This window comes from Bombus vosnesenskii, unplaced genomic scaffold (assembly GCF_011952255.1).
Source record: "Bombus vosnesenskii isolate JDL3184/JDL3185 unplaced genomic scaffold, Bvos_JDL3184-5_v1.1 scf7180000013267, whole genome shotgun sequence".
Taxonomy (NCBI): domain Eukaryota; kingdom Metazoa; phylum Arthropoda; class Insecta; order Hymenoptera; family Apidae; genus Bombus; species Bombus vosnesenskii.
This window is the reverse complement of record NW_022882927.1, coordinates 2748729-2764890: the sequence shown is the minus strand read 5'-3', so window position 1 is coordinate 2764890 and position 16162 is coordinate 2748729. Positions and strand designations below refer to the sequence as shown.

At 42.6% G+C, this 16162-nt stretch overlaps 1 protein-coding gene across 15 annotated transcripts in view; it reads right to left on the bottom strand.

Moving 5' to 3' along the window:
* LOC117230474 (glutamate-gated chloride channel) overlaps positions 1-16162 on the bottom strand; it is an 86434-nt gene that overhangs the window by 20853 nt on the left and 49419 nt on the right. For 7 of the 15 annotated variants that reach the window (XM_033487983.1, XM_033487984.1, XM_033487985.1 and 4 more), the window contains exons 3-7: positions 14482-14652; positions 12971-13059; positions 6634-6786; positions 2090-2154; positions 1135-1355 (exon numbers count right to left, since the gene is read on the bottom strand). In XM_033487983.1, the coding sequence (XP_033343874.1) occupies positions 1135-1355; positions 2090-2154; positions 6634-6786; positions 12971-13059; positions 14482-14642 (689 nt within the window). In that variant the 5' untranslated portion in view covers positions 14643-14652. Of the gene's footprint in view, positions 1-1134; positions 1356-2089; positions 2155-6633; positions 6787-12808; positions 13402-14481; positions 14653-16162 lie in introns of all 15 variants that reach the window. The other 8 variants (XM_033487989.1, XM_033487991.1, XM_033487992.1 and 5 more) reach the window with 3 other exon arrangements.

The window sequence follows — 16162 nt, the reverse complement described above, 5'->3', positions numbered from 1 at the left end:
TCGATGATAACATGTTTAATAAGATTATCCAAATCGACGAGTTTTAGACTTCATTTTCGACTTTAAACTTTCATCACGATAACGCGGTAATCCGCGTTATCAGCATGTTGCGCTTCGTTAAGGACACTTTCTCAGCTTCGCTTTCTCAGCGCGGATAAGGGGAAACCTTCTTCTCGGATCCGCACCGAAACCACGAAACGGAACAAGGCACAACGTGTTAATATTAGGCGTATGCAAAACTTTTAGTCTTTTTCTCTCGTCTCCTTCGATTTATATAAGACACGCGCGTTACGAATCGACGTTCGGAATATTTTCTCTCGTTTCGCACGACTTTCCGTCAAGTTTCGGATTCCGTCGCGGGAACACCGACATTGCGACATTTTCCGCAACATTTCGAAAGTACTGCTCGACTAAAGACCGTCTAAAAGCGACAATCTGTCGGTGTGAGATCTGAAGAGCACGCCGCGTGCGGAAGAACTTCCCAGCTCGTGTTAACACTTTACCGATCGATAGCCTATTAATCGGCCTTCTATCGCCGACAATCTTTCTCATTATTCGAGCAGTAATTTGTTATTTGGTACTAAGGTACCTTGCTAAGTCGCGTCAGTTGCGTTGCTCTGTAAGCTCCCACAGTTTTATACCAATTTGAAAGACTTACCGTTCGCGATGAACGAAAAGAATGGTATTGGAGAGTCTACACCGAAACAGAGCCGGCGCCAGGGAAAATCCGCGTCCGAGCTGCCGGTCGGACGTGCGTATGCCGTTGAACCGCTAGCTGCGAGTAAAGTGTTAAGCAGAGCGATTCCAGCCACGTGCGACCTAACGCTCTCGTCATCGTTTATCTTGCTCAAGGTTGTTTCGCACGGTTATTGTCATCGATCGATCATCAAGTTGGCGTTTCAGATGCGTCAATACCGACCAGACAATTGGAAGGAAAGGTGGCAAACGATATCGGTCGAAGGTAAAATTTTCCACGAACGCCCGATGAAAAGACTAAAACTTTGGCGTACACGCAATAACGCGATCGAAAGCCGGAGAATCAGAAATATGCCGTTCCAAATAATCACCGTAAAGTCTAGATTGCCTTTCGATATAGAAACGCATCGGCTTGCAATAGAAAATGGAGATAAATACCGCATAAGGTAGTTGACCGTGCCGTTGCGATATATCCGAAGGGCAAAATGAACTGGTATGAGCGGGTCCTTGAAGTCTCCGTGCATTATGAAGTACGTGTCCGGCAACCAGATATCATCGTAATGATGAATCGCATTCAAGTACTCGTACTGCGACCGATTGCTGTATCGTAATCGCGGGTCGTACCACTGTTGTTGCAGCAGGAATTCCACCTCGTATTTCTGTCGATAAAAGAAACGCAAGGACCGTTACGAAATTCCAACGATCATCGTCGAATGAAATATGTAGAGGGGCACGTGCGTGTCACGTTTTAGCGGCCTTGGTGCACCTGGTGTGTCCACGAAAGATTTACGGCGACGCGTTTCGCTATTTCTCTCCTACGACGATAAGTTTCGACGAGCCAACTTATCTCATCGAAAGGACGAAAAATATAAAACGAACCGTTCGTTCCACGATATTATAAAATCAAGGTGTGAAAGTTACGCTGCTTCTCATGAAAAATGAATTGTTTCGGGAAATTTTAAGGTACAACTGTTATCTTTAATTGCTAGTACGAACATAGCGATATTTAACTATATCTAAAGGCGAAGTACTCTCACCGTTTCCCATTTAAACAAAAGCAATTTTCCATAATTTTTTCGAGAAAATTTAAGAAGTAACTGTCACTTGCGGTCCCTGGTATAAATACAGTTATAAATACGAATTTTTCATCCTGATCTTTACGCGTATAACGATCACTCAAGAAGCCAGTCAATTCTTACACGCCATTGTAGTGATCTGTAGATTGTTTAGCTTTAGTTCTGTTTTACGTTTCGAAACTATGCGAAACCAAGTGCAATTTTGTAGGCCATCAGGCTGAAATAAATAAATACGATACAATAGGAACGTTGAGTCGGACAGACGCACAACATTCGTACGCGTGGACAGATTTAATGAGAGAAAATTGGTCAATTACCAAACTGGACTCGTCGGGAGAGGCCAAACTTAACAAGAGCACGCTCACGTTTACGGTCAAGGTTCCTGAAACACAGTGTACGATTGAGATTAAAGGCTCCACCGGGCACTTGTTCGAAGCAATCACCAGAAGAGCACGCTAATTCGAAAAAGAACATTCTTCGGAGGGGAGACATCTCGCATCGGGAAAGGGAATCGGCATTACTCAGAAAGTTGCTGGCTAATCTTTTAACTTCGACATAGTCTCACTTGCAAACATCGGTTGAAACGTGTTTGACATCAAGCGGTGGCAAAGCAGAAATAGTCTCGGTTTCCCTAACTCGTGCGAGTGACTTGTAAACCGATCGATCGATCGAAGGTACACTATGGTTTACGAAAGCGTTTGAACCTGCTATGAGACAACTTTTATGCCGCGTATCGCGTGTGCTCTATAAAACAACGCATCTTGAAAATTCGTTGCCACTGTAACGTGACGTGACTGGCACGATCGTATCGAACGAAAATTTCAAAGCGATTCCAAAATGTACATACAAGTTGCGACATGTTTATTGCGAATATATGTCGGATAAAGAGTTAGTACGCGACATGAACAGCCGTCTCAAGTATGCAACAAGTGTCAAACATCGTCTTAGGGAATATTTTATTAATGTTTATTAATGTAATGGTTAATCGATTCCTTGACGAGTTTCCTGACGAAATATACAGAGTGTACGGTAACGTTTCAAGGGACTCATCTCCAGAGTGGACAGCAGACACGAGAGCAACGAAGGAAGTTCATGGGAACACGCGTTCCGTCTGATCTATTTCTGCGTTTCGATAATCCGCAACTGTTTACACGGAATGGCTACTCTCGGTTTGTACGCAAGTCGTCGCGTCGAAGAATTTCTCAATCTTTCAAACATTCCAGGTGTACGTCGAACGACACAGACCGAGTGTGGCCGTTTCGGATCGTCGAAACGCTTAAAACACAAAAATGGCTGTAAATTTGCAAGAAGATCGGACGGAACACGCGTTCGTACAAACGTTTTTTTTATTATTTCTACCTCGTGTTCGCTGCTGGAGTGTTACCACATTCTCTGTATACTCGTGTCAAATATCCTGCGATTTTCATAGGTTACACGAACGTATATCTTCGAACGTGTTTCAAACTTTGTCGATGCACGTATAATATAATCACGCAAGTCTCGTGACATGAAAAAGCAAAGGAAATTGGAAAATGTGCAAGTATAACAGACGTAATACTCGCGCATAAAGCACATGTACGAGTCTTGGAACGCTTTCGTGAGCCTGTGCACGTACGATCATGCCGATCTCAACACTCGAAACTTCGATCCCGAGTTTCGGTCTGCGATCCCGAGATCGACATGTTGCTGTTCTTCTATTTCTCTTTTCCTTCTCTACGCCTTGCCAGAAGCCGTTGCTTGTTATCGCGAAAGCGTCGTTAGAGCCATGCTGTGCACATGCTGCGACTAAATTTCGTGTTTGTATATTGTGTGAAGCTCGTAGTCGGAAAGTTAGGACTCGAGAACCGGTCGTCGAGAGGCGCGATAGCACGGCGACATTCGATCGAGAAGAGGATCGCTCGCAACGGAAACGGAAACGGTAACGGAAATGGAAATGGAAATGGAAACGGAAACAAAATGATCGTTGCAGCGATGCTCCGCCGGGCGAACGGTTTCATTTTCGCTGCACGCCCTTGTCTAATCGATGATGTGCCCGACGCGCGGCGTTTCTCAAAGTGGAACGACCAATTTGCACCGGCACTGTTCGCGTGTCACGCGTCTAACGAGTCCTAACCACCGATCCGATATAATTGCCAACGCATTCCACTACGGCAAAGACACGGCAAAACGCGTTTGCGTTTCAGAAGTTACGTAGTACGGTGTCGTGAAATACGGATGGAATATGGGGCAAGGATGGAACGTGATGATATTTAGAAATCGTATCTCGACGATCGAGGAACAGCCTGTTGGCAGCGGCTCTCCGCGACCATGTGTCGTCTTCGGCGATAGAAACATTTTCGCCGGGTTGTAGCTCGACGTCGACGAGAGATAGCAAGAAACTGTACAGGAGAAAGTTAAACGGCGTGATAAGATCTCTATGTTCGTAGGTTTTCTAGTACTCTTCTAGTACGCAACGATGCACCGGCGAAGCGCAAATGCACTCTTCTCTCGAACGACGCTCTGTAAGTTTTCGTTGATCGTTCGGTGGCAACTTTGAATCGTCTAGTATCAAGATACTTGGGTCGACGAACGCTCGGTTTAAAAGATACGTGGATTTTAACTTCGCGAAACTGTGTATACGAGAGACAAGGAAAAAGGGCGGAGTGGTTGTGTTCACGTTTCCCTTGTCTCTTGTACGTTAAATTCGGTGGAATTGAAATTGAAATATCTTTTGGATTAAGCATTTCTCCATCCAAGTGTCTTTACTTTTTTCCAGAGAATTGGAAAATATTTAGAAAATATTACGGAGTTTCGTTCGAAAGAAGAGCGCAATTGCGATTTCTCGGTGAATCGTTGCATACTAAGAAGAACCGAGATTGTATCGTGTCATTCAACTTTTCCCTGTACCGTTTCTCTCTATCTCTCGCCAATTTCGGGATACGACTCGACTAGATTCCGTAACGCATCTTGTACAGTGAAGAACATAATTGAACCTGCTTTACGAACCATTTTTTATTATCCCTAACATTGCAGGTATACAAGAAATTCATACGACAGACATATTTCGTGCAATTGAAGCTAAGCTAAACAATTTTTGTTCGATGCCTAACGAGAAATATTCGTGGATTTAAGTGTGTTTCGTACTGTACAACCATAGTTTGATCGTAGTTGGATTGTTGCGTCGGATAAGCTGCGGTACGACGAATCCGGCATCTATCGGTATAAAAATGATTAGATTACAAGACTCTTATGAATCTCCGCTGGTAGCGATTCTCGAATTGCAGAGGAGAATCGAAAAGCAATAGAACGAAATTGATCTTGGGACAAAATCTCGTACAAACTATAGCAAAACGCATCGAAACGATTTTAAGAAGCTAAAGAATTTAAAATAAATGAAAGACCGACTAAAGACATTGGACAAATTGAAAAATCGTTTAGCTTATCATTAACCGTGCAAAATATTTCTGTTACGTTTATTTTTCGTATACCTTAATGTCGATGGTAAATAAAAAATTGTTCGTACAAAACTCGTGGTTGTTATATCGCAATATCGGTACACTGTATGTTCTACACTGCGCACCAGGATTATGCAGCAGACAATAAAAAAAAAAAAAAAAAAAAGAAAAAAGAAATCGACGCGTTATCGAACCGTGAACACGCCGGTTTTCCTGCTGGTTTTTGATAACAGCCGCTCTATTATTACGTCGGTGAAACGAGCAACAATCGGCGGGGCACATCGGACACGAACGTTGCCAGGCTCGAAAAGAATGTCAGATACCGCGATCGGTAAGCAACGCTTTTACGTCCTCTTAACACGAATGTCCCGTTTCGAGCTTCGCGTCTACCAACAACACAACTTTTCTAGTCTTTCTTGTTTATGCTGTTCGAATCACGAGCCAACGTTTCACGAAGTAACGTGGTAACGTAAAAGATTTATTCAACCGAGCTGCCGCGAGTATTCTCTGATTGTGCGTGTGTTTAAGATCGAACAGTCGAAGGGTTTAGGTCGAACAACGTTTACACGCCTCGCTCGAATCCTCCGTGTCTCGCACTATGTCCAAGATCACGTTTATTCGAGCGAAAAATTGCAACTCGAGCTCGATCGAAAAGTTTTCTCAACACTAGAACTATCTTTGATGTCTATTTAAATAAATACGTCGCACATGATCAGTTGCAATTAAACTGCTGTTACAAAGCTAAACCGATACGATCGCTGATATTGGCACATGTCGCTTATATTACTAAACCAACACAAATTATACATAATATATATATATATGTATAATAATTTGATACGCGGTCAATGCTATTTATAATCACGATTCGTTTCGACAGAAGCGAACGTTAATATCACGAGAAAGAGCGGCGTGTTTTTAGCGATTCGAAGAACGAAGAATCAATCGCTTTGAGCAGAGTTTGGTAGTTCTAGTGTTTTAAAAATATAGGGACCGAGAACCGAGAAAAGCTTTCAAAGAGCAGAGTCTTGTTGCTCTTGCCAACAAGAATATACATGGAAGCAGAAAACCGTAGTGGTTCGGCTAAAAAATCGATCGACCTATAAACCCTCGTACGGAAATTCGACTAGCAACCCATTCAGGATTCCATATACGCCCGTACGTTTCAACAGTGTCCTCCGTTATATACAGCTATACACGGTACACACTGTTAGCGATTACGTTCGCCGGAGAATCAAGGGCTTCGTTCGATAAAATAATAATAGTCGAAACGAATGAACAGAGACGGACGAAAGAGGCGGCAACGAGACGCGAAAGAGAGGAGAGAACGCGGCGAACTGAATGGGTCGGGTCGGAATGAAAGTCGTGGTTGCCTTAATTATTTCTCTAGACGAGGTTACGAGAGAAGTAAAAGCAGAAGGACGGACCGCGAAGGTGGGTGCGAAGGTGTTGGTGCGACGTGTAGTGGTTATTGTTCTGGTTCTTGTACTGGTTCTTGGGGTCGTTAGAGGAGGTCGACGACCGGTTCGACAGGCCGGTGGCGTCACCAGGCCATCGCATTCCGCAGCAGAAATCCGCATCTGTAACACCCAACAACCCCTTGCCCACGTCTCATCCTTTTTTTCGTGTTACTATCGATCAATGTAACTGTTCGATCCTGCGCTCGCCGTCTACTTGTTCTTCCTCCAATTCCGCATTTTTCCTTTCTCTTATTTTTTCATCTTTTGCAGCACGGCATTCCAGTATACGCGATGGAACGACAATAACAATAACGACAGCAACGACAAATTACTGCGATAGAAGAGAGGGTAGATATACGAGGCGAAGCTCCGACGTACATAAATCACCGATATCCGTGTAACGACGATTACGAGTACTATCGCGAAGATTCTAATATCATAGCCGAAAGATTGTCGGTCTTTCGTTCGATAGACGATCTTCTTGATTTAAATTACGACCTCGATTTAAATTACATGCTCGTACGTTCAAGTAGCATATAGTAGTAATTCGATTTATTTTGCAATTTTGCTTGATGATCTTTAAACGATCTTCGATTTCGATCGCGATACAACGACAAAAATAGGAATTGCGAGTTGGTAGAAATACGAGACACTTGCTAGTTCTAACGTTAATTTAGACTAAAAGATATTTATGTTTGTACGGTGCGTTACGCGTGAGATTCCTTAAAGTTATTTTTCTACCTTTCCTCTATTGTATTATTCTGTTTTCCCGAAGTTATTATCCTTGGAATAATAACGCTGTTATCTCATATCTCCATCCTCTCTTCCGTGTCTTTGTTGGGAAAAAAAAAACATTTGGAAAAATATCCAGCTTTCCGTCAGGTTCTTGACAAATAGCTTTTCTACGAGCGATTCTTTATCCGATCGAACAGCAAAAAGAATAGCAACGGGAATGTGAAGGTTGTATTCATTTCGTAAGAGTCTGAGTGTGTGAATTTCTGTGACACCCAACAACTCTTGCCCACGTCTCATCTGGTTTCTTCGTGAACCTAGTTCCGCCTAACGATGTCAACACCTATCACGAAATCGAGTATTTTTGGGGAGGGGGAGCTTATGAACGTTCCACCTCGATCGAATCGATAGGAAAACAGCACACCCCTATCGACAACACAAATATTTTCAATGTTGATTTTACCATACAAACACTGGTCAATTTGTTCAAGTAAACGATAAGGGCGTGCCGATGGATTTTCAATTACCGGACACGACCAATTGGCTCGCGACCTATTTAGGCTTCCCTTGCCAAATTCTTCGCGAAAACGTAACCTCGAAAGCGTAAAACACACATTCTACCTGACCTTATTTGTCCCTTTCTCGGGCTCGGGATGTTCGATTAGATTGGCAAGAAGAAAGTAGAAAAGAAGAAAAAACAAGGAGTGAAGTTTTCTTTAGAAAAAAATGGTAAACAAAGTGAGAAGCTTTGCAGAAAATCAAAGTGACGGCATGAAAAGCATAATTGCACCGTTGCTCGCAGCCTTTATATAAATAATTTTTTATTTGCCACTAAAATTACGGCGTAAAGAAGAAATAGACATAACAGAAACGTTTTGTACGAATATTTACCGTACGTTCTTCTCTTTACTTTTCTCTAATCTGCAGAAGAGAATCGTTCGAGCGAAATTCGTTAAATCACTGGGCCAAAATTGTCGCGCGAACTATGCCAAAACGCGTTAAAACAATTCCAAGTGCGAATGATTTTGCAGGAAATTCTAGCAGATTGTTCAACCTAAACGTTCTCGATTGGCAAAAACAAAAACGACAGAAAGTCGAGTACTTGGTGTCGCGGGTAAACGAATTAAAAAAATTGTTTCGACTAGCATCCACTTGTACGAGATATTTCTGTTATGTGAATTTTTCGTGAATGTCTAATTTCAACGGTAAATAAGAAATGATTTATATAAAATCTGTCGCTCTTGTAGGTTCAGTTACGCTCGTCGCTGCATCTCGAAGAAAAGTCAGGAAGCTGCAGAATTGCGCCGCGCCAACTCGTTCCGGTGAACTTCAAATAATGCAGTTTCCATGCAGTTCGAGTTCGTATCGCGTTCGTTTTGTTAGCGACGCGACTCTTCACCCTCTCTACTCATCACCGATTTCATATTCGTTTTCTACTCGTACTTTGCTCTTCAATTTTCGTCGCGCAGTTCGTTACTTCCTTTCCAACTGGTATCTATCTAAGTTACGCGTTTGAAAATTTCTTCCTCTTTCTCTCTCCCTCTCTCTCTCTCTTTCTACCATCTTCTCTATCTTATTTATTCTACCACGAGAACACGAAGAAGACGTGTACTTAGCACGAAACAAGCAATCAACGTTTCTCTTTTGTCGCTGCAATTGAAAAATGTTGCGCCAACGTAGCGGGGAAAAGTAGAGGGAAGCGATACACGCGGCTTGTTTTCTCCACCGATTCTCCAGACTCGTCGCCATTCTCTTTTCATCTTGCATCTCGCACTTTTGCGAGAAAGCGTGCTTTCTTTACATTCGCCGGCTGAACAAATGATGCCGGTGCTCGAGGGCGCCGTGGCAACTTCCCCGTTCCCTCCAATGCACAGAGAAGCCGTCCTTTTGTCACGCCAGACTTTCTTTCAGAGGGTAAAACGTTGTCTTCCTGATAGGCACTTTACCGAGCCTGGCGTGGAAACCTGTTTCACGCCTGTACCATGATACCGCTACATCGATCAATTACCGATCCCTTTGTCGCTTTCCAGATTCTAGAAACGGAAATCGTAGAGCGCAAGATGGAAATCGGAAAACGAAGATCGTCGACACGCGATACGTAATATTAGGTGGGTGCAAAAATTCTGTCGGTTCTTGCGTTCTTTCTTGGTACAGTTCGCGTTTCTTTTTCTTTTTTCTTTTTTTTTAGATAAATTGTAAGTCGTTTGAAGGAAGACTATTCATTTTATTATTTGTTTAATCCTGGCCTTTCCAATAGCTTCCGGTTGCAAACTTTGCAAGAATAGTCAGCGTCTTTACGATACTTATTCCTATCAGAATGGAGACTAGTTTCGCGTAATAGTTACGAATATCGTATTTCAACAGCAGATAAAAAATGACTGTCTCTTTATTCATTTTACGCTACTAATCCGAAAAAGTTTTAAATTATTGGTTTTCCATAATTATACCCGTTGACATACGCAAAAATACGCGATCCATTCAGAGTTTCTGTTCTTCTATTTAAAAAACGTGCGGATGAATGGAATTTCATATAATGTATTTTCACGTCTACGAGTATCTTCGTGGACTCTAGGAGCCAAGAATTCTTCGCGAGAGATATCAGTGAGTTGAGATAAACGAGGAGGAGTGATAAAATTAAATGGACACGACGTGATAGACATATGGAGTATAAACGAGATTGTTGAAAGCGTTTATAACATTATTCTCATTACGTAAAACCGACGGAACTTTTGCAATCAACTAATACCAACAAGCTGATTCACACTGCACGTGTCTACTTTGCATATGTATTTGCACTTAAAATCCAGCCACGTTTAAACGTGCCCATCTTGATCGGTGGCACACTTTAACCACGAGATTTGGCACAACCGACGTAGTTTCTCACGAGATACGAAACGCAAGCGTTTCGGTAGATCAGTGCCAAATAAGCAATCTCGACGAATGCTTAATTAATATCGCCAGCCGAGTCACATCGAAGTCACGCGTTCGCCGACATTTGCGCCGGCAATTACGAAAGCGACCCGAGACAAGAATGTAAAAAATGCGAGTTTGTCGCCTATTTTGCGTCGTTGAACAGGATTCAGCTAACGCGTCAAACGCAAAACGTGATACACCGAGTGAAATAAAGAAATATATGACTCGGACCATTTTCATAATCATCGGTGCAATCATCGGGCGCAAAAGCGAGTCGATAATCGAAGCATTGGAGACGTAATTGTCAAGTACCACTGCTAAGAGAAACGTTTCGAAAACATCGTACTTGCGTTATGTAAATGTAAATTTTTCCATATAGAAACGCTCACCGACTGTATCTGTTTGCTAAAAGTTAACAATCGATTTATTGTTATACTTTGTATTGTTATCGATTGTTATTAGAATTTTTGTTGGTTGTAATTTAAGTATCGAAAGACACCAGATCACGTGGTCGACATAGAGAATAGAGGGTGAAGAACGCTTGAAACGGAAACGAGGCATATCGCGAAACTACTATAATTATTCCAAATGAGTTTGCTTACGCGTAATAGCTGCGAACTACTAGCTGGCGGTTTATCGCGGCATCGCAACGATCCTCTTGATATTTCGCTCAATTCGATAGAAGCTTTTCTCTGCAAAGCTCGTTCAAGCGGAAGGTTTTTGTTGTAGGAACGAATGACCGAATTCGGCGGATCCGTCTGACCACGTCCTTTTCTACTTACACGTTGCGGGCTGTGACATTATGACACCAACGGTCGTCGCCTTTTCCAAAGTGAAAATTTCCGTTCCTCTTCACCTTTTAATTAACAGGAATATCGCGAATATTCTACCATCGATATATTGAGAATTTTGTACCAGGAAATTTCGCGGTATTTTTGACGACTGATGTATCGCGTAGAAAACTTTCATGAAATTCCTGCGCTATTTTCATTCGAAATCACTTAATTTTCAAATAAAATTTTGCTCTTTTAACGCTTCAAGGCTATCGGTTCGCCAAGTTACACAACGTGCCCTGTTTCTTCTTCGATATCTTATTTCTTGAATTGAACGGACGAAGATTCAAGAATTTGTGAAATTTCTTTCGATCTATTCAAGTTACACGAAGGAAAACGATTTAAATGGCATTGCGTTTTCGTGCAAACGACGTCTATTGCGTACTTGCGTTTGTTCTCGTAGCATTCGTAGCACGAGAGCATTATAATTGTAGGAAATAGACGCGTTAAGCTATTTCGGGTGACGACATGGTCGTTTCGCTATAGAGGCGGAGGGACCATTCTTTGGATCGATAATTAATTTGCCAAGAGGTAAGTAAATTTACATTCGAATAAATCTGCGCCGTGTAACACCGGCTCGTATCTCGGATTCGTACGAAGCGTGACGTAAATACCTCGTGACGTTTGAAACCACTAGATCTTTTTATTACGTTGATAGCGTTGCTTAATTTACGCGCTCGTCTCGTTCAAACGAAAAGAAATTAATTAAAAAACTCGTTAACGCAGCTCGAAGGATGCCGTAAATGTAATACAAAGAAATTCATATGGATCTCTTTTACCAATCCAAAATATTTCGTTCGGTGAGATCGACAGAAGGAAAAGAAAAGAAAAAAAGAAAAGAAAGAAATAATTCGGTTAGAAGAAAAAAAAATGTCAAGAATGTTCAGAATCGATCGCGATAAAAATGCTAGAAAGTCTGGTCGAGATGATTTCAATCCGAAGAAGAATTCCAATCGCCTTAGCCGAGAGACTACAAATTTATTACTGACTCGAATTGGATTTCCAACGGAGCAGCCGTTCGGCGCGGCGTGGTAAACAGCTGTTGGCAGCGAGAGCCTTGCAGCTAGTGATAGAGGGCCGACATTGGTCAGACGGGTCGGCCGATTCGGCCAGTTTGTCGTTTCGACATCAAAAGAAACCGATTATTACTTTCTTGCCATTGCGATTTCATTCGTGCTCTCCATTCACCTTTCCTTTTCATTGTATTCCCCTTTATCCCAGTACATTCTTTTCCTCTGCCCGTCTCGTATCCTTTTACACGCCACTCTAACGTATTCGTCGACAAGCGCGAGACTCTCTCTCTCTCTCTCTCCACTTTCACAGCGATCCTGGCATGCGTACCGCGATTCCTTCGCTAAACCGCGAAAAACGCGCAATCTCGCGCAGCACGTAAATGCATACGACAAGCACGCAACGTGCGAACTGACGATAGGAAGGAAAGGGGGACACGGTGGAACGTGAAACGTGAATATGAAAAAGTAGGGGGAAGAAGAGGGGAACGAGGACGAAGTGAAATCAAAGTAAAACGAAATAAGATAACCGAGTTCCACTTTCATTCGTTCTCGCGTTTCCTCTCGTTCTTTGTTCTTAGTCTTTTCTTTTTTCATTTTTCCTTTTCCTTATGCCGATTTAGCGTGATCAGATCGATTTCTAATATAGAGTACCCTTTCGACGAGGGGTGAGCAGTGAGCTGTGGTTGTGTGGTGCTGTATGGTGGTAGCGGTGCCGGTGGTGTTCGAGGTGCTCTGGATGATCAGGGTCATTGGGTACGAGGTAGTCAGGGGTGTAGTCGTCTTGACGGGTGTGGGGCGGGGGCCTCAGTGTACCTTGGACCGGGGGCAGAAGCCGCTTGTCGTAACGGGTCGACAGCAGCAGGTTGTCCAGTATCTCCTTGTCCGACTTGCCCTCCTCGAAACTGCAACACAACGTATTGTAGCTAGCCCCGAAACCACCGGATCCACGACGGAATTTTTCCTTTCCTTTTCTTTCTCTTTCCTTTCCTTTCTCCTTTCTCCTTTCCTTTCCTCTTTCCTTTCCTTTCCATTCCTTTCCTCGGTTTTCACCCCCGATCATCGAGTGTTCTCTCTCTCTAGCCACCCCGAAGGTCGATCCGCAGATTAACCCGCAGTTCGCTTTGTCGCGAGCCTCGACCTTGACCTTCGAGGTGTCCAAGAAGATCGGTTTTCCTGAGAATGCGCTTGTCGCACGCGATCTGTACGAAACGCGCGTCGTTCTCTTTCGAGTGAATTCGTTATGGCTACACATATTAAAAGAGAAACTCACACGATCTACCAATTATTCGACGAATATTACGCAGAGCTCTCTAAAACGCACTATATAATACGTGTATATATATATATATATATATACATATGTATATAATATATATATATGTATATGTATAATGTAAAAACAGCTTCTACCTTCGAGCGTCATCGAATTAGTCTGGAAATTCGCTAATTTAACGATCTGTTGCTTCGATCGTTGACTACATCGCGATCACTAGGATCCAAACTTGTCTACACTTGGCTAAACGTGTACGATGCAATCGAACGATTTTTGGGACGCTGGTCGAGCGAAAGAAGATTCGCGATTACCTGGCCGCTTTCGTCTCTCTCAAAGTTCAGCCCGGCTCTATTCCGATTTCAAGACTATCGGCGAGCGCTAGACGTTGAGAATCCGCGGCTGTAAATATTCTCCCGAGCCAACATCGGTGTCGCGCGATTAGAGAGATCCTGCGAGATCTCTCGTCCGTTGCTATCAACGTCTCGGTTGCTCCGTAGCCATTCCGCATCGCCACGACCACGACGACGACAAGTTTATGGCCGGTAAAGTAAGTCGACGAGCGTAAAAGGGTAAATAGACAGCGAACAAGTCAACTCCCCACCCTTCGACCGGCGTCCCGGTTAATAACGAGACAAGTTTGCGCAATATTAAATGTAAAACAAGTATAAGAGCCTTTGAACAAGAAACGAGGCGACATTAACGACGATTCCCGATATTCCATGCAAAATAGATCTGTTTCGTCTAATGTGAAACATCGAGCGAGTCTAGATTCATTTTTCCATGTATTCTGTACCGCGTCGTCGCTACAATGTCGCTCTCTCGATCCTATCACAAGCAAACACAACAGTGTTCTACTCTAGTGTCCCTCTCTTAGCTTCTCGATGCGTTCGAATCGTTAAACTTTAGCAGCCTCCTGGCCGAGTAAAAAATCTCTTCAAACAGAGGAAGATAACGCGACCGTTATTCCGGTATCGTACTTTGGTATCGGGAAGTTAAGAGCAGATCGATGGCTGAAGATGGTGTTAGTTATCGTGTATTCCATAATACGTACATGTCTTCGGCACGCACGAGAGTGACAAGAGTGAGGGCAAGTGTGAGGATACAGAGGATGGTGAAGATGAGGGAGCTTGCGAGGGAGGTGAGAGACAGCGAGAGGACGGACGAGAGGCGGCCGCCACCACCCGCACACCGCCCTAGCGCCACCCAACCCATTCTATGTCATCTGAAACAGAAAGCACATTTTCCATTATTATGTATTCCATCCGCAGTGCGAGAGAAACGAATGTCATCCGTTCGCAAAAGCGATACCAAGTCTGGAATATTTCTACGGCTCTGTGCTACCGTCGTTGCGAATGAACGCGCTTTTCCGTGAAATATATTCCTTATAAATCAGATAATAAATAATTCAATTAGCTTGCCTCTGAGATATTCTCATACGAGAAATATCGTATTTTTCGATGTACTTTGGAAGCGTAGGATAAGTAGGACGACTGGATAACAGCGCGTTTGTTTCGCGCAAAATGCGAAACGCGCGAGAAGATAAATCAATTTTATTCCAGTAGCGGTGCACGGTGTTTGGAAACGACTGTCTGACAGGCAACGAGTCGTAATTTTCAATAATTCTCATTAATCTTTGTCGCTTAACACTAGAACTATCACACCGGTCCAATTGACTGGTTTTACAATTTTATTTTAAAATTCCTACTTCGTGTTATATTTTTTGTCGGCAATGGTGCAATGATTTTCGCAACGATAACTAAACGAATGATACAATGAATTTTGTTTTGTTTTTTGTGTATTCAAACTGAAAATAATTTTGTATCGAGGCTACTTATACCAATACCAGTCAAAATGACCGGTACTCGTCAAAGTGTAAATGGATCCTGCAATTTGTTTATCGAACCCCAATTAACCAATTTCCTCGTTTTCTGCAACTTGTCACACGTTTTTAACATTTTTACCGCGTGTCGTTCGATACGACGATATCAGTTATCAGAAAAATTCCGGATCGATCGCTAAATGTTAACACTAGAAATACCACACCAGTCAAAATGCCTGTCTCTGCAATTTTATAAATGTGTCAACCCTCCTAGATGGATTAATAACATAACGTAACATGGAATTGCTTCTGTAAGAAAGTAATAAATCAATAAATATAAAGATATTCCATTATTACGTATTTTTCAAAGACCAGTCATTTTCACTGGTTTTGGAAGAAATAGCTACGTGTTAACTATCGGTAGATGAACGCCATTTACAAATCAACGGTCTTCCTTCGTAGAAGAAGTCGATGTTTAAGGTAGATTGTCTCGGGTGTTATAAATTCTGCAGGGAAAGTTCGTAATACCCAAGTTTTGCAAAACGATACGAATTTTAATATACTCGCCTGTATAAAGCCTGTTATAAATCATTATGCGTTCGGTAAAATATTGGTAAAGTGTGCAAGTTAAAAAGCGAACAAGATGAAACAAAAATTTGATCAAAAGCAATCGAACGCAGGCGATAGATATTTCTTCTTTTTCCATTCGCTGGAAAAACTCGATGCAAAACCGTTTAAAAATGTTTCGTTTACTGTACAGATCATCGCTATATACCACTTTACTCCGTTACCGAGTGTATTAAAAGGGAGGTGCAGGATTACCTCTCAAAGACCTGTGGATACACTTTTGATCTACGACCTTTTACGCGATTCTCATACGAGTACACGGATTCACGGAGTATACCGACCCTGC